At 52.1% G+C, this 17,398-nt stretch overlaps 1 protein-coding gene across 1 annotated transcript in view; it reads right to left on the bottom strand.

The window, feature by feature from the left end:
- The window catches only part of HROB (homologous recombination factor with OB-fold), a gene marked incomplete at both ends in the record, with an annotated part of 29,376 nt that continues 11,978 nt past the window's right edge, over positions 1-17,398 (bottom strand). The window contains 12 exons of the mRNA XM_082860792.1: positions 1-92; positions 2,026-2,146; positions 3,989-4,114; positions 4,491-4,576; positions 4,765-4,873; positions 5,474-5,620; positions 6,732-6,815; positions 8,026-8,244; positions 8,376-8,495; positions 8,587-9,174; positions 12,362-12,412; positions 13,743-13,884. Coding sequence (XP_082716918.1) covers positions 1-92; positions 2,026-2,146; positions 3,989-4,114; positions 4,491-4,576; positions 4,765-4,873; positions 5,474-5,620; positions 6,732-6,815; positions 8,026-8,244; positions 8,376-8,495; positions 8,587-9,174; positions 12,362-12,412; positions 13,743-13,884 — 1,885 coding nt within the window. The remainder of the gene's footprint in view (positions 93-2,025; positions 2,147-3,988; positions 4,115-4,490; positions 4,577-4,764; positions 4,874-5,473; positions 5,621-6,731; positions 6,816-8,025; positions 8,245-8,375; positions 8,496-8,586; positions 9,175-12,361; positions 12,413-13,742; positions 13,885-17,398) is intronic.

Here is a 17,398-nt window from a genome sequence, read left to right on the forward strand (position 1 = left end):
TTATGGGGGGTGCCCTGCCTTGGGGGAGTCCCAACTGCTGGTGCCACAGAAGAAGTCCTCAGGGAGCTCGCTCAGGAGTCCATCTAGGTCATCTGCGGGGGGGGAGAGGGGGGGAAGAGAGGGCGGGGAGACTTAGTGATAATATTAGGGCTCCACATGACTCAGAGCCAAGGCTCCCGCCCCTCGGGAGGGCTGTCAGGAAGGTGGCTCGCCCAGCCGCTAGCACCCACACTGACGGGCCTGAGGCCGGCCCGCCTTCCACCTCCCCTCTGCCCCCCACATACCCACACACAACAAAGGCAGAGGCAAAACGCCCGGGCCACTTTGCTAAGAAAGAGGCTCCCCTCGGGCCTTCATGGCTCCTCTTTCCATCCAGAGGCACAGTGCCTGAGCAGAGGTCCCCTAGTGCAACCTCTGCGTTGGACAGAGGGAGAAAGAAGGCCAGGAAGAGTCACTAGATGTGTTCAGAATCACACAGTTCATTAACCTGGTTTCTCATCTGCAGAGTGGGAGACATCATCGTCCCCTCCCCCAAAGTGCCTCGTAGGCAGAGGGGACAAAAGTAACTGTCCCCGACTACAGTTCTTAGATGGGGTGCTTCTGTCTGAGAACTTGGAAACAGAGCTGACCTCAGTAAGCCCTACTGCTACTCTGACTGTTAACAAGGGCAGCTAACACGCACTGGGGGCATGCCGGGCGCCAGCACAGGGCTGCCCACGTTACACTCATCACTTCATTTCGGTCTCACGGGGCCCCTTCAGAGGGCATCTCGTGGTAGTTCACGTTAGAATCCCCACTTCACCTGAGAGAACAGGGTTTACAGAGGTCAACAACTTCCCCAAGTAGCATCCCTTTGACACCAGAGCCCTAGCTTCCAACTAGAAAACTCCCGCTGAATGGATGGGATCAGGCAGCCCTAGAGTCAGTCCGGCTGGAAACTATACCTGCAGAGGCCAGCTCCCACTCGATAACACTGCTGCTGGAAGGACAGAAGTCAGTTTTGGGGCATTCAAATTTAATTAGGGTGACCAGCACTGTACTCAGGGAAGCAGGACTGCAATTTGATTATAACAAAAACAGTTGCCCCTCACTAGCTACACTGTGACCGTCTGAAGAAACACTAGGTTAAATGAAGGGGAGTGAGCCAGCCAGTGTGAGCCTAGGAAAATGGGAATCATAGTAGGAATCCGCATTTGTGTCTCCTAGTGCTGCCCGGCCACCACCAGCAGCTGCCTGCCCGGCAGGTCTGTCCCTACAGTGGAGATATGACAGCAACCACACATTCTACAGGCAACTCGCCTCACTCTCATACTGTGACCACCAGCAACCTTCTGATGATGGTTCGGCTTGTCATCAAGCTGACTTACAAGGAGACAGTGCAAGATTCTAGAGAAGATTCCAGCATACAGGGTAGATACTTGTTCATACAATATAAAGAAATGGGCTTTGTGGTTTATCCATTGGTCTACTGTGAAATTTGGTTAACGTCGAGACACCTATCCATAATCCCATGAACTTTGGGGCCAAACAGGGTTGAATCAAAGAGCTAAGGACCAGACCTGGACTGTGTTAGCTTCACCTGGGTAAGGCTCCCTCCTGAGGAACAAGTTGGCCCTCCCCTCAAAGGTCTGTATTTGGGCCTCTCAGGTCTGTATCCTGGTCCCACCCTAACCTCATGGATGTTTGACCCCTCAGCACCACCTGGAGGGCCTTGGAGCTTAGTCACTATGGGGAAATCTGCCTCTGAGGTCTGGCCATCAGTCCACAGAAGACTCAAGGATGGTGCCAGTCTATCTCCCCCTGTGGCTAACAGCACATGGCCTGGAAACTGGGGCACTTCGGTTCACATTCTTTGTGTTAATTAGTTTGTGGCCTGCAGCCTCGCCAGAGAACACACCACATCGGATTTCTGTTAAGATTCTGTAAGACCCAAAGACTCACAGGAGGAAGAACAATCTGGCTGAGCTATTCAAGAGGAAATAGAAGGAGAACCTCTTTTGCTCCTGGGTGGGCTGACGGCCTTACCTGCTTCTGGGAGTAGTTCTTTCTCAGATGATGCCCCTGCCTCTGGGTTCTGTGCTATTCTGAGACCTTTCCCAGGCTTCTCGGTCTCATGCTGGAGGCGTTCATGGAAGCTTCCTGGATCCTGGGGACAGAGGATCTGGTTACCAATACCTGTGCCCCTGAAATCCCTCTGGACAGTTCTGCCCAAACAACCTCAAAGGAATAGGTGGGGGCTCAGGAAAGACAGGAGAGAGGAACGTGGCAGCGGCCAGTCACCCAGGCCCATGCTGTGGGGAGGGAGCTGAAACGCCAAACACCCCAAACAGCAGACAGTTAAAAAAATAAAAGAAAAACAGAAAACTTTTGGCCGACTTTCTTTTCTAATTCTGCTGGTATCTGATGTTTTAGGGAATCTCTATAACTGGAGCAGAGAGTGAAGACGCCATTCAGAAATATGCTGAGGAGTTAGCCTGGAATTAAAAATGAGCTGTTAACAATCCCCAAACTAACTAATATATGAACAGGTAATTAAAATTAGTAATTAAACCTGTTAACCATGGTTAGCCCTAGGGAATGGAAGTGGAGAAGGGTCAGTTTCACATTGCTTTATTCTGTACAATTTTTTTCAACAAGTATGGATGACTTGAAATTTTTTTTTTTTTTTTTTGGCCACACCTTGCAGCGAGGGGGATCTTAGTTCCCTGGCCAGGGATCGAACCCGTGCCCCCTGCAGTGGAAGCACACAGTCCTAACCACTGGACCACCAGGAAATTCCGCGGGTGACTTGAAATTTAAAAGGAAATCAAGATGGGACTTCCCTGGTGGCACAGTGGTTAAGAATTCACCTGCCAATGCAGAGGACATAGGTTCGAGCCCCAGTCCGGGAAGATCCCACATGTCGTGGAGCAACTAAGCCCATGAGCCACAACTACTGAGCCTGCAAGCCACAACTACTGAGCCCATGCGCTGCAACTACTGAAGCCCATGCGCCCTAGAGCCTGCGCTCCGCAACTAGAAGCCACTGCAATGAGAAGCCTGCGCACTGCAGTGAAGAGTAGCCCCCGCTCGCCGCAACTAGAGAAAGCCACGCGCAGCAACAAAGATGCAACGCAGCCAAAAAAATAATTAAAAAAAAAATGGAAATCAAGATGCTTTTTTTAGAAGTGGGGTGATATTGAGAGAATGAAGAAGGTTAGGGAGAAAGATGAGAAGCAGCAAGTTAGAACTAAACATGTAACTTGACTAGATGTCATCTAGTCTAACCCACTCATTTTATAGACAAAGCAACAGCAGGGGAGGGGACAGGACTTGCCCAAGGTCATGTTACAAATTTCCAGCAGAGCAGGGCCATGACCTAGGTCTCCTGACCCCCAGGCCAGGTCATGACGACAACCCAGGATCCCAGGAAGGTGGGGGTGGCCACAGACGGGACACTTTGTGTCAAGTCAAGGCCGGGCCCTGCACCCTCACCCTGGAGTGGAACTGCCTGGAACCCAGCCTCCCTTGGCTCCCAAAGGAGTTCTGGGCCAGCGCCCCCTCACCTAGCAGAGGTGGAAACCAGGAGGGAAGATGCAGAGCAAGTGCTGGCTCACCTGACAGACCATCTGTAGCTGTCTGTTCTCTGCACTGCCACCTGCAGCAAATCCAACCCTCAGTCACTCACTGAGGGCCCCACCCCATCGTGGACCCTCAACTCGGTTAGTTCTCAAGTGACTCTCATGCTCTCCAATGTTCAGGTCTGCCATCAGACACTCAGGGATCCACCCAGAAGCCAGCTGCTCCTCTAGGTCCTGTTACTGTGCCATCTGGCAGGTGGCTGGATCAGGGACAGGAGGAGATGGCCCTGTCCCCATAGGGCATCTTTTCACCTCAGGGCAACTGTCCACTTCACATCCCTGCTCCCCAGGATAGAGGAGGCGAAGAAATCGGAAGATCCAGGCGGAAAGCGGCCCTACCCATCCCCACTCCATCTTGCTCCTCTTACCTTGGCGAAGGGCTGAGATGGCTTGAGGAAGTTCCCATCCCCAGAATCTGGGCTATAAACGTGGACCAGGTTGTTGGGCGTCACGTTGAGGTAGTGATTTCGGAGTGAAGGAGAGAACACTCCGATCTGGAGTAGAGAAAGGGGGGGAAGGTGTCCAATGTCCTGACAGAGCGCGAGGTGCTGCCGGACAGCCACCCAGTCCCGCCTGCCTCACCCTTGCTAGCCTCTGCACCAGGGTCACGGAAATCACTCCTGCCGCAGCCCTGCTGCCAGAGTAGAACTGCGTACCCCATCCTCGGCCCCTCACAGCACGACCTCCACCCCCATCCGCCCCCTGAAGGATGGCAGTCAGGCCTTTACTCGGCTCCAGTGAGCCAAGGGCTTGCACTAGGGCAGCCACTCTCTGCCTGGGCCCTGGGAGGGCAGGGAGCCAGAGAGACAACCCGGGGCTTTCTCCAGGGCGGGAGGCGGGAGAGCAGGTCCCCACCTGGAGCTCCCGTACCTGCTTTAGCAGCAGCACTGAGCCAGGCTTCAGCTCATTCTGGCGTGTCTCCAGCAGCAACCTGTGCACCGTGCCCTGCATCTCTCCTGCAAACACCACACCACCCATCTGTATCAGGGCCAAGGGCAGCACAGTGACTGGCCTGGGCCCCGGCTGGGAAGGGGGCTGGACACTGCCTCAATTTTCCTAACTGCAAATGGAGAGGGCGGCTCCTCCTCACCTCCTGACCTCAATGCAGCCACTCGTCAGACACTCCCAGGACTTAGCTCCTCACCCGTGGGGTCCTTGAAAACCGCACTGGCGTCCACTGTGCTCCGAGTCAGGGACTTGATCATCACGGCCATGTTGGGGACTTTGTTCCTGGGCAGCTGCTTCAGGGCTGCCTGGTTACAAGGAGAGGCATTTGCTGAGCCAGCCACGTCCCACCTGTAAGGTTCCCAAGTGTGCCAGGGCAACCCAGGGAGGGGGGCAGAGCACTGGTGTGGTGATGGTCTTCCTTTTCAGAGGGCCAAGGGGCAGTCTACAGGGCTCATCCCATCTCCCTCTGGCAGACCTGAAGCTGGCGGGCCTTTCATTTGTCTGCCCTGCCTCCTTTCTTTTGTGTGTTTATGTGTGTGTATTCATATAGCGCTCCATCTCACAGGCCACAGGCAGGAATACGTCAGCACATGTACTAACGTGCGTCTGAACGTGACCTTTGACCTCTGGGGAGCTCTAGGGGTAGCAGTGTGTTTACCCTACCCCATTCAGGGCCCAGATGTGCAGAGACATGCCCATAACCCACCTCCACCTATGCCAGATACTGTGAAAAGGCAGGTGAGTGGAAGATACAACCAAAGGGGCTTCATGTTGCCACTCAGAGACAGGCCTGGGGTAGCAGGGAGCAAACAGAGAGCCCCTTTCCTAAGGTGGAGCAGGGCAGGAGGTTGGTGAAAGGGATAACAATGGTCTTCCCTTTGGGTCTCAGCACCCAGGACCCTTACCTTCCGCAGCACCATGATGATGCTGTAGGTACAGAGGAAACAGGTAGGGTCTCTCTCATCCAGGCCCAGAGCAGATTTCATGGTCAGCCAGGGCCCTCGCCCAAAGTCCTCCTCCACCGATGCCTGGGAACTAGTAACAATCTGGCACAACAGAGCAGAAGGGGAGCCTGCATTAACAGGTCCGCTTTGCTAGAGGCCTTGACTGAGCTGGGATAGAGGGGTGGGAGAGCAAGGGTGAATTCCCTGCAGCACGGTGGCCACATTCTCTCCCTTCGTGTATCTCCAAGTTCAGAAAGTGGTGTGCGCAACCTTGTGGCATATCACATCTTTCACTGAGAAGCAATAGCAAAGGTACACTAGCAAAAGTACTTTCACTGAGGCATTTGTTTACTTTAAATCAGGCCCTGACTTTAATTACATTAATGCAAAAGGCTATCTATGCTTGTCTCTTACAATGGACTTGCAAAGTCTTAGGGCTAGGGAGCTCCCACATATATTTATAGGCTTCCAGGCAATTTTGAAACGAATTATATTTTATCTGGGATGCCTCTGGCTTTAACTGTTCACCTTATTATATTAAAAAATGCTTTGGGACCCGTGAGCCATGGCCGCTGGGCCTGTGCGTCCGGAGCCTGTGCTCCGCAACAGGAGAGGCCACAATGGTGAGAGGCCCGCGTACCGCAAAAAAAAAAAAAAAAAAAAAATGCTTTGAATCCAGGTGAATATTTATTGCTTTGGAGCTGAAATGGACTGGTGGATCTGCAGAGCTACAGCAAAGAGAAAAACTTCTAGAGAGAATTAAAAGCAAAAGTGGGTCTGGGAGCAGAGCAGGTCAACCAGAATCCCAGGGAGGAGGGAGGCTGGGTCTCACCCACCAAGAGGGAACCCACCAGAGGCAAGATGAAGCCAGATCCTTCCCAGCTTGATTCCCAGAAACCTGAAAGGCAGGGTTCCTGAGATACAATTTCGACAACTGTTACACTCTCCTCCTCTGAGGGAAGATGGAGTTAGCTAGGCCTTTCTTTCTTAGCTGGGAAAGAAGGCTGGACTCATGGTATCAGTTCACACCCCTCTGGCATCAGGATAGGCTTCACTTTATGCCAGGAAAATTGCCACCTCCCCAAATGCCCTGTGGTGTATGACCCCAGGGAACGGGCCGAGCAGCACAGACGCTGATCCTCAGCTACTGAAACATGTAGGGATGTCCCTCACTCTTAAACGATCCCCAGGAAGTTAACATTTGCATGGAATTAGTTACCTCTGTCCGGAATTTAGCCAGAGCACCATGAGTCGGAGTCTGGGGCGTGGAAACCATGATGTCGTCCAGATGTTTCCCACTGTGCTACAAGGGGACAGAGGAGGAGAAGGCGAGAGCAAGCTCAGCAGCTGTTATTTACAAGTACAGCTTCTCGTCTGGGTTACATAATGAGTTCAGGAAACTACCAGGGACAATTAACACATAGTACATCTCTCCTGAGGAAGTCTCAGGAGCCTCGTTGGCAGCTCAAAAAAGATGCTTTGGGAATCATTTTGGGAGTGTGAGGAAGCTAGAGCTGGCCCAGGAACAAACCCCAGGGCTTCCTGAAGGGGGCGATGACTTGAATAGAGAGGCCTGAGATGAGTAAAAGGGCAGCTTTCCCCACACCCCTTCTCAGGGACCTCATCCTTCCCTACAGAGGGCCATCCCAGGTCTCCTTGGATTTCTCTTAAAAGTGCCAGGGAAGAGCAAGCTAACAGGTAGGAATCTTTTCAAACACCCTTCAACTGTGAGGAAAGGGGGTAACCTATCACAACCAGAACAGATCCTCGGAGTCCAATTATCTGGGATCTGATCCAAGAGTAGTTTGATGGACCCTGTCTCTCCACTGCTGCCGAAATCTACACACGCAGCTCAGCCCCAACTCCCCCACATTGACCCACACCAGCTATGAGATTCTGTGGATCTCCCAGAGCATCTGTGCCTTTGCACATGCTCTCCCGTCTTTCCACTGCTGAAATGTCCTCCAAGACACAGCCTTCTGACACACACCTCCGTAAACCTCCTACTCACCCCTCCAGAGCCCACGCAGCAAGCCCAAGGAGCCCAGTGTCTCCCCAGCACCCAGGGAATGACCTCTACTCTCCCTGTGCCTTTTATGTGTAATCGTTTGTGTCTGCTTCTTCCACTCTCCTGGAAGCTCCTTAGGACGGGAACTATTTCTATGTTAATCTCTGTATTCTCAGGTCCAAGCAAAGTGCCCAACACATACCAGTCTTTAGCAAATATAAGTGAATGAGTCTTTCTGCTCTGGTGCTAGGAAACAGTAGATGTTCAACAAACGTATGGAAATTGTGACATTCTCAAGCCTTAAGCATCTCGCATGTGGGTTTTCAAGCATTCAATTCTTCCCACTTCTTCTGACTTCCTCCACAGCTTTGGAAACGCTCCCTCTCTGCACTTCCTTCCTCCCCTTCCTGGGGGGGCGTGAAGATCCTCTGGGACTCTGCTGCTCTCCTGGGCCCCCAGCAGCCTGGGGAGCTCAGGCTCTGGCCAGAGAGAAGCCGTCACTCACCTGGTGAGGCAGGAGCCCTGCTGGGCCGGGGAAGCGGCGCGTTTTGGCGCGGGTGGAAGTGCAAGTGGGCTGCTGGGGTGTCCGGTTGGCAGCAGTGACCAGCCGCACCAGGTGGTTCGTGACGATGGGCGTCTGCAGAGCAGCTTGAGGGACTGGGGAAGGACGGGGGCCCTTCAGGGTGCTGACAGGAGACTTGACAGAAGATGCTGGAGCTCGGGGCTGGAAGGGCCCCCGAGGAAATAATCCAGAGATAGTCCTTGAGGGAGTAGCACAGCTTGAGTTGGGAGTTTGTGGTGTAAGAAAATGAGGTTTGCCAGTTAAGCAGGCATTTGGAGACGGGAATGGCTGACCAGGGAAATGATTTTGAGGGCTGCTCTGAACGAGCCTGCCAGCAGCTTGGAGAGGCTGGGGCGCTTGAGGAGGGGGACCACCGGGAGAGACTTCCCAATGGGGCTGCTGACCGCGAACCACTGAGGCAGTTGGGACAGGAAGGTTACCCGTGGCACCAGGCCTCAAGTGGGACTGTGGAGTCCCACAGCGGACAACAGGATCCGGGGGCACATCCCGAGCTGACGGGATACCAGCTATGTGGGTTGCAGGCATGGGCCCCTTTTGGCAAGGTCTGCTCAGATCAGCTGCCCGGGCCTTTTTAGCCAATGTTGAGTCCTCCCGCCGCCAGGTGGGCAGGATTCCTGTGGCCTCACCGCTAACTCCAAGTTCCAGCTCCATGCTTGCCAGGACCTTATCAAATTCATCTTGTTCAGGCCCCTCAAAGCCACCAATCACCTGCTGTTTGCTCTTGAAGGTGAGCTGGGGGTGGGAGACTGAGGACTGGGGTCTTACTGGGGTCTCACTGAGCACTTCTGTCAGTGTCACTCTTCCCTGATTGCCAGTCCAGCTGCTGGACATTGAGACAGGCCTTAGGGGAGCTGTTCCTGTGGAAGGTGGACCTTCAACGGCCCTGGGCATGCCAGAGGTAGAAAGGCGGAGTCCCAGGGCTGGCAGGCCCGCAGCCTCTGAAGGAGCAGTGGGGCATGGCAGTAGCTGGGCCTCCTGTGGCCGGGAAGAGACAGGTCGCAGGCACCCAGCATTCACAGGCCGTGAGCCAACGAACTGGTTCTCTGCATCCTCCACCGCCGACAAGAAATCCTACAAAGAAGCAGAGACAGCAGGTCTTGGCATCTGGAAATCAAGAAACACTCTGCTTTCACTGTTTCGGGTATGTGGTGTGTCTGTGTGTGCAGGTACTCGCAAACAAGAAGCCAAGGTGTGAAAGGCAGTGGTGGACTCTCTCACCACCTTTGACCTTGCCCAGGAGCCCACAACGAGGCTTCTACCAGACGCATTCTAAGGCTAAGTCTTCAGGTAGCTTCTCTCTTTCTTCAGTCTCAGGTGGGGGATGGGGAGGGGTGGTGGCGGCAGTTGGGGGAGCAGTAGGAGAAGCAAAGGAACCAGGTCACCCAGGAGTCAAACAAATCATCCAAGGTCACACACCCATCTCAAGGAAACTAGCTTCGTGGTGTGGAGCCTGTGCACTAGGCATCTATCCATCTGGTCCTGCTGCCTGTCCTCCACCCACTCCTCACCCCCAGCACACACACACACACACACACGCACACGCACACGCGCACGCACACGCGCACGCTTAGTCTTCAGTAAGCCAGAGAGTCCTTGGAGCCTGCAAAATAGATAGAAGTTAAATATAGCTTTTCAGGCAGGTAAATGAAGTATGGATTCCGGTTGGGAAGCAAGGGGAGATTGACACCTTCAAGAGCAACAGACCTGTTCCGAAGGTGTCAGAACTGCTGATTTAACTGACAGGAAGGTCCCCTCCACCCCCACCCCCCGCTGCTGCACTGGACTATCCAGGCTAGAGAAAGGATCTTTCTTGCTTCATGTACTATCAGGAGAGTAGCATACTCTAACAGGACTACTTTAGGACTTAGTAATAATAATATTATAATTACAGCAGCAATAAAATCCTGATGACCCTGGGAGGTGATGCAGCCCTTTTCCGCTGAAGAGCTCACTCTCAGACATGATGTCATCTGTCTTGGGAAGGGGGAAAGGGACTGGTCATGGAACAGAAACTTGAGCTGTCAGAGTCCTTCACTCTTAATTCCATTACTAGCCTAGCAGTCCTACCATGACCTGGTAAGACCCAGGAGGGTCATTTTTCTCAGCCCGTAATTACACATCTCCAAAGCTGAAAGACAAAGACAAGGACGCATATCTCCTTGACAAACCTGGCAGTTTCGAATTATTTGTAAAAACAAAAATCAAGTCCCCAAGTGATAACAAAACATCTAACATTTGAAAAACCTCACTGGGTGCCAGGTACCATGTAAACATTTTACCAGAATTCTCTCCATGAGTTCTCATGATGACCCTATGAATAGGTACTATTATTGTCCCTGTTTTACGGATACAGAAACGGAGACTCAGAGAGGTTAAGTAACTTCACAGAACCAGGACTGGAACCCATAAGTGCCTTTGTCACTATGTCTTGGGGCCTCAATGAATGAGACAAGCCAGAGATGGCATTTTCAGAGGTCTGAGGAAGGTCTGTTTTTCCCTTCAAACCTCGGGTTCCAAAAGCCTCAAAGGAAGGGAGGCATGGGACTGTGGCTGCCAGAAGGGTCCCTGGAGCAGCATTCACCATTTCACTAGGCACCAGTTAGGCATCCGGACAAATTCTAAACGTGATTTTTAAAGCAAATCACTGGGAGACAAAAAAGTAGGTTTGAATGGCTTGTCATTGATAAACTAGAGCAACTCTAGTCTATAAATGTAGTTTAATAGTTTCCATGTACATTAGACTGGAGTCAGGAGGCCATCCTGGCTGTCGGTGTCGTATTCTTTCTTTTTCATCTATTTATTTATTTGGCTGCGTTCAGTCTTTGTTGCCGCACACGGGCTTTCTCTGGTTGCATCAAGCAGGGGCTACTCTTCGTTGCAGTGCGTGGGCTTCTCATTGCAGTGGTTTCTCTTGTTGCGGAGCTCGGGCTTTAGGCACGTGGGCTTCAATATTTGTGGCACGCGGGCTCAGTAGTTGTGGCTCGTGGGCTCCGGAGAGCAGGCTCAGTAGTTGTGGCACACGGGCTTAGTTGCTCTGCGGCATGTGGGATCTTCCTGGACCAGGGATGGAACTGGTGTCCCCTGCCTTGGCAGGTGGGTTCTTAACCACTGCCCCACCAGGGAAGTCCCTGGTGCTGTATTCTTAAGCAACTTAATTTACCTTTTGGAGATTTACTCACTTAAATCCTGTTTCTTTCTGAAAAGGATTTGAGATAGCAATTTTGGGCCTCCTAGATGAAACTGTATCTGTTAGATCTGAGTGGGAAGACAGCTGTGCAGATCACTAGTTCAGTGGTCTCCGGCTGCACCCGGAGATTAGAAATACCCCTGCCTGCGCCCATTCTCAGAAATTCTGATGTAACTGGTATGTGGTAGGGCCTCGGCAGAGGTGATTCTAACATGCCAGCTTCAGATCTAGTCTAACGTGTCATCTTCTGAGGAGAGAGGGGGAAGGGAAGAATGTTTATGGCAGAAGAACGGCCATCATGTGTGATAGGAGAGAAAATGGAAGGCCACAGAATGCAGTACTTTGCCCTGGCTCAGGTAGCCAGTTGGTGACCCCAGGCCTCCTGCTGTCCAGTAACTGTGCCATCTCTGACTCTCCCTAAATTTTCTTCCCACATCAAGTACGTCATCGTGGGGCTTCCCTGGTGGCTCAGTGGTTAAGAATCTGCCTGCCAGTGCAGGGGACACGGGTTCGAGCCCTGGTCCAGGAAGATCCCACATGCCGCGGAGCAACTAAGCCCATGTGCCACAACTACTGAGCCTGCGTTCTAGGGCCCGTGAGCCACCACTACTGAGCCCACATGCCTAGAGCCCGTGCTCCACAACAAAGAGAAGCCACCGCAATGAGAAGCCCACACACCCCAACAAAGAGCAGCCCCCGCTCGCTGCAACTAGAGAAAGCCCGCCTGCAGCAACGAAGACCCAACGCAGCCAAAAAATAAATGAATAAATAAATAAATTTATATTAAAATAAAGTATGTCATCGTGAAGGTGAATCCAATCATCCACGTGACACAGCTTCCGGGCAAGGGCCCTTATAATCTAAAGGTATGACAGTTAAGCAGCTCATCTTTCTGGTTTTTCATTTGTTTCTAAGACAGTTAAGTGGGTTATTTACATTTCTCATCATTTCTCAGCCTCTCACAGACAAAAAAAGATATACATGTCAAGTAAAAGGAAACTTGGGTTCTGGGCCTGGGTGTTTACATCTTAAGACCTTCTCTGCCATCTCTGTTCACCAACACTTTTTTACCTCATCTTCAAACTCCTCTTCCACAGCAAACAGCTTCTGCAGACTGCATGCCTGAAAGGAAAACAAAGCAATTGAGGTTGGAGAAGAAATACCGTTTGCAAGTACATTCTGTCCTCACTCTGCTTTTTCCCAATTCTAACAAGACCATCAGGTTTACTGTTTTCTGTTTGTTTGTTTTTCTGCTAGTGTTGGGGGGAGGAATAAGGGATGAGGAGAGAAGAGATGGGATTTACTTAAAGACTTAGATGACTTAGAATCCTTTCTTGTAAAATAATTCACTCAGGTCCATTTGCATTAATCTTTTTTTTAAGATTTATTTATTTGGTTGTTTTTTTTTTTTTTGGCTGTGTTGGGTCTTCGTTGCTGCGCGCGGGCTTTCTCTAGTTGCGGCGAGCAGGGGCTACTCTTAGTTGCAGGGCGCAGGCTTCTCATTGTGGTGGCTTCTCTTGTTGCAGAGCATGGGCTCTAGGCACACGGGCTTCAGTAGTTGTGGCACGTGGGCTCAGCAGTTGTGGCGCACGGGCTTAGTTGCTCCGCGGCATGTGGGATCTTACCAGACCAGGGCTCGAACCCGTGTCCCCTGCATTGGCAGGCGGATTCCTAACCACTGCGCCATCAGGGAAGCCCTGCATTAATCTTGTAATAAGAGGGAGGAAGCAAAGAGAAGACTGCCCACGGGAGCCTGCGTCATTCTTTAGACCCAGCACTGTGCAGTGGGCCTAAGGATTTTGCAACATCCCAAAGGTTTGGCGTTAGGAACCTTTGTCAAACATAAGGGACACTCCCATAAATCCAAGCATGCCCAGCCTAGTGGCCTTGATTCTGAGAGTCAAGCCAGTAGTTTTTATCTAATCCAACACCCCAAAGCTAGGGTCCCAGGAGGGTGGGATGCCTCCCAGTCCACAGTTCAGTTCCTTCTTTCTGGGCAGCAGGGCTGCTGTGGCCAACATTAAAAGTGTGTCACTCCTAGAGTCAAGGGCTGTGCCTAACCTCAGACGCCAGAGCAGCAAGAGCTACAGTTAGGGAGACCTATCCCGGCATGTCAAGGATCAGACTGGAAGGGTTAGCGGGAGAAGGAGGGCCCAAGAGGCGTGAGGTCTGAGCACACCGGGAAGGATGAACAGGAGTTCTCCAAGATGAAATGGAAGGCAAGAGGCAGGAAACTGAGGCCCAGAGGGAGGTGAGTGGAGAGGCCTTCCCCGAGGGTCCGGGCGTGTCCATGTCGAGCCCTGACTAGGGCCCAGGCCTCCCGACCCCACCGAGCTCTCCCCTAAACCCTAACCCGGCCCTGCAGCTCGCACGGGGGAGGGGCTGGAACCCGGAAGGCAGGTCCTTGCGGCCAGGAGACCGGGCGGCCGGGTGGTCCCAGGCAGGGCATTACCATGGCGACGGCGGTAGTCTGCGGCCGCGGCTTGGCCGGGTAGACCCCGACTCTAGGGGTCACCGGGGCCTCGGCCTTGGTCCAGGTGGCAGGGTCAGAGTCCGGGCGACAGAGTCTCTGGGGCGAGCTCGGAGAGAGGCGTCTTTGCAGCCCAGGTGGCGGCCGAAGGTGGGTGGTCGGGAAGCTGCGGCTGGCGTCCTAGGCCGCTTTCGAAGCCGCCGCCACTCAGCGTCTCCGCCCTCTTAAAGGGGCAGGTCTATTTCTATCCCGCCGACACAAAGGCCCTTCACCGCAGTCTTCCGCCCCGGCCTTAAAGGGAAACGAATGAGCTCTCCGTCGGCCCCTAGCGGCCCCTAGGGCCCAATCCGCTTGTTCAATGCGCGCTCAGGTGAGAGCAAGGTTGGGAATTATGGGGCCCATTGCATCCCATCCTGCCCACCCTCCTCTCTTGTGTTAAGCATACTAGGGACTGAGTACTACAGCGTGACTCTCATTCACACCAGAATCTACCCTGTTGGTTTGTCTGTCTGTCATCTCTCCATCCATCCATCCATCTATTCTTGCCACGCGTATATTAAGCAAGGTATTCTCCGTCAGGCTCTTTTCATCCTTCATGTTTCAGCTTAGATCTCAGATCTTCCCTGTCACCTTATCTCTCAAGTAACATCCCTCCCCCCCTCACAACGCTTAATTTCCTTCACAGCATTTTTCATTATTTATAATTGTCATGGTTTACATCTTTTAAAAAATATTTATTTATTTAATTTATTTTTTTGTGTGTGGTACGTGGGCCTCTCACTGCTGTGGCCTCTCCCGTTGCAGAGCACAGGCTGCGGACGCGCAGGCTCAGCGGCCATGGCTCACGGGCCCAGCCGCTCCGCGGCATGTGGGATCTTCCTAGACCGGGGCACGAACCCGTGTCCCCTGCATCGGCAGGCGGATTCTCAACCACTGCGCCACCAGGGAAGCCCCAAAATATTTATTTATTCATTTTTGGCTGCATTGAGTCTTAGTTGCGGCACCCGGGATCTTTCGTTGTGGCGCAATGGGCTCTTCATTGCGTCACAGGGGCTTCTCTCTCTAGTTGTGGCGCAGGCTCAGTAGTTGCCGCGCACAAGCTTAGTTGCCCCGCGGCATGTGGAATCTTAGTTCCCCAACCAGGGATAGAAGCGGCGTCCCTGCATTGCAGGGCAGATTCTTAACCCCTGGACCACCAGGAAAGTCCCATGATTTACATCTTTACTGTCTGTCTTCCTCACTAGAATATGAGCCCCATGAGCGTAGGGACCTTGTCTGGCTTGTTCAACTTTGTATCCCAGCACTTAGAACAATGACCCACAGAGTTATTGAATGAGTGACACAGCGACTACTATTTAACGGGCACAGTGCTTGACACTGGAGATGAAGAAATGAATGACTCCTTGTGCTCTCAAGTTCATGAACAAGTCAGGGAGGGAATTCCCTGGTGGTCCAGTGGTTAGGACTATGTGCTTTCACTGCCATGGACATGGGTTCAGTCCCTGGTTCGGGAGCTAAGATCCCACAAGCCGCACGGTGGCCAAAAAATATATAAAATAAATAAATAGAATATGAACAAGTCAGGGAGATACAGATCAAAAGATAGAGTCCAGGAGAGCTGTGCAGACAGATGGGCAGGGGCCCAGAGATCTGGGAAGGCCAGCTCTTATCACTAAAGCCTACTGTGGTTACTGATTCAGCCCAACCTCAGTTTCCCTTTTTGCTTGTCACAAGAGAGATAGAGAGACAAGAGTTGCATGGTTTTGAGGACTCAAATGGCAGGAGCAAGGTAGCTGACTCGAGTTCTTAACAATCTGATCTGAACCAGCCATGGATCTTCCCTAGGGTAGCCTGCTTGGTCTGGCCTGACCACTGGGCAGCCTATGGCTTCCATCATTACTCCATGTGGACCAGCTAACCTGTCATATGTCAGAATAGAGGCCAGAATGGTGATGAGAGAGGAAACCTGGACTTCTAATTCTCATTCAAGTTAGGAATTCCTTCACGATCTCTGTGCTTCTGAGCTAGAGGACAAAACCCCAACCCTCCCACTTACAGGCCCCCTCTCCTCCCAGGAATCCCAGGCACAGCTCACCCTGGATCTGGGCTCTGTCAGCTCCAGTTGAAGGGACACCACAGAGCCCAAAAAGCCAAAAGGAATAATATCAACTCGTACTCACACCGTAATTTCCATCTTCCAATTTTATTTTATTTATTTATTTATTTAAATTAATTTATTTTTGGCTGCGTTGGGTCTCCGTTGCTGTGTGGGCTTTCTCTAGTTGTGGCGAGCGGGGGCTACTCTTCATTGCGGTGTGCGGGCTTCTCATTGCAGTGGCTTCTCTTGTTGCGGGGCATGGGCTCTAGGCACGTGGGCTTCAGTAGTCATGGCATGTGGTCTCAGTAGTTGTGGCTCGTGGGCTTTACAGTGCAGCCTCAGTAGTTGTGGTGCATGAACTTTGTTGCTCTGCAGCATGTAGGATCTTCCTGGACCAGGGCTGGAACCCGTGTCCCCTGCATTGGCAGGTGGATTCTTAACCACTGCTCCACCAGGGAAGCCCCTGATTTTATTTTTATTTATTTGTTTGGCTGCACTGGATCTTAGTTGCAGCACGCGGGATCTTTGCTGCGACATGTGCAATCTTTTGTTGCCGCGCAGGGGCTTCTCTCTAGTTGTGGCCCACAGGCTCTAGAGCACACGGGCTCAGTAGTTGCAGTGTGTGGGCTAAGTTGCCCTGAGGCATGTGGGATCTTATTTCCCCCACTAGAGATGAACCCACATCCCCTGCACTGGAAGGCGGATTCTTTACCACTGGGCCACCAGGGAAGTCCCCATTATGTTGTTTTGCCTTTTAGAATTCCAACGAACTAGGTTCTTAACCTGGGGATTTAGGGAATATGAATCCCTTATAATTGCCCAAAACATCATGCGCCTATGCACATATGCCTTATTCTGAAAGAAAATCATGGCTTTTATTACATTTTCATGGGTCAGAAGGCTTTGCCTTGCACTGTCTCAGGACCAGGATACACCCTAACCCCTCATCCCCCTCCATCCCTTATCTTGTCTGGATGCCTTACATTCTACATCAGGCCTTACCTTCTCCTGCCTGGGCTATCGCCATCCATAGCCTCCTGCATGGTCCCCCTAGTCCAAACTCTCCTCCTTTCTGTCCACTCTTTGAACATGCAAATGGCATACTATTTTTCCACTGTAAAAATTCTTCAATCCCTCCCAGTCACCAGAGGATGACATATAAAATCCCCAGGGACTGCAATGCCCTGGCATCTGATCCCCTGCCCTATCTCATCTCTCAACCAATATCCCAGTCAATACCAATCCCTTTCCACCCCACTCATTCTTCATGCCTCATGTCACATGCTGCCTCCTCCAAGAAGCCTTCCTTGACTGGCCCAGGCAGACCCAGGTTTCCTTCTTGGTTCCTTGCACTTGGGGGCTACCTCCGTGATAGCTTAGGTCCCTTGTATGCCCTGTATTGCCTTCAAATTTCCCTGACACCTCCCTGCTGGCCTTTGAACTCTTTCAGGGCAATTGACCGTAGGGTTTCACTTTTGTGAGCCAGCACTTGGCATGGGACCTGGCACACAGAAGACACTCAGTAAGCGTTTGTTGAATG

This window comes from Leucopleurus acutus (genome assembly GCF_964270905.1).
Source record: "Leucopleurus acutus genome assembly, chromosome: 19".
Lineage (NCBI taxonomy): Eukaryota > Metazoa > Chordata > Mammalia > Artiodactyla > Delphinidae > Leucopleurus > Leucopleurus acutus.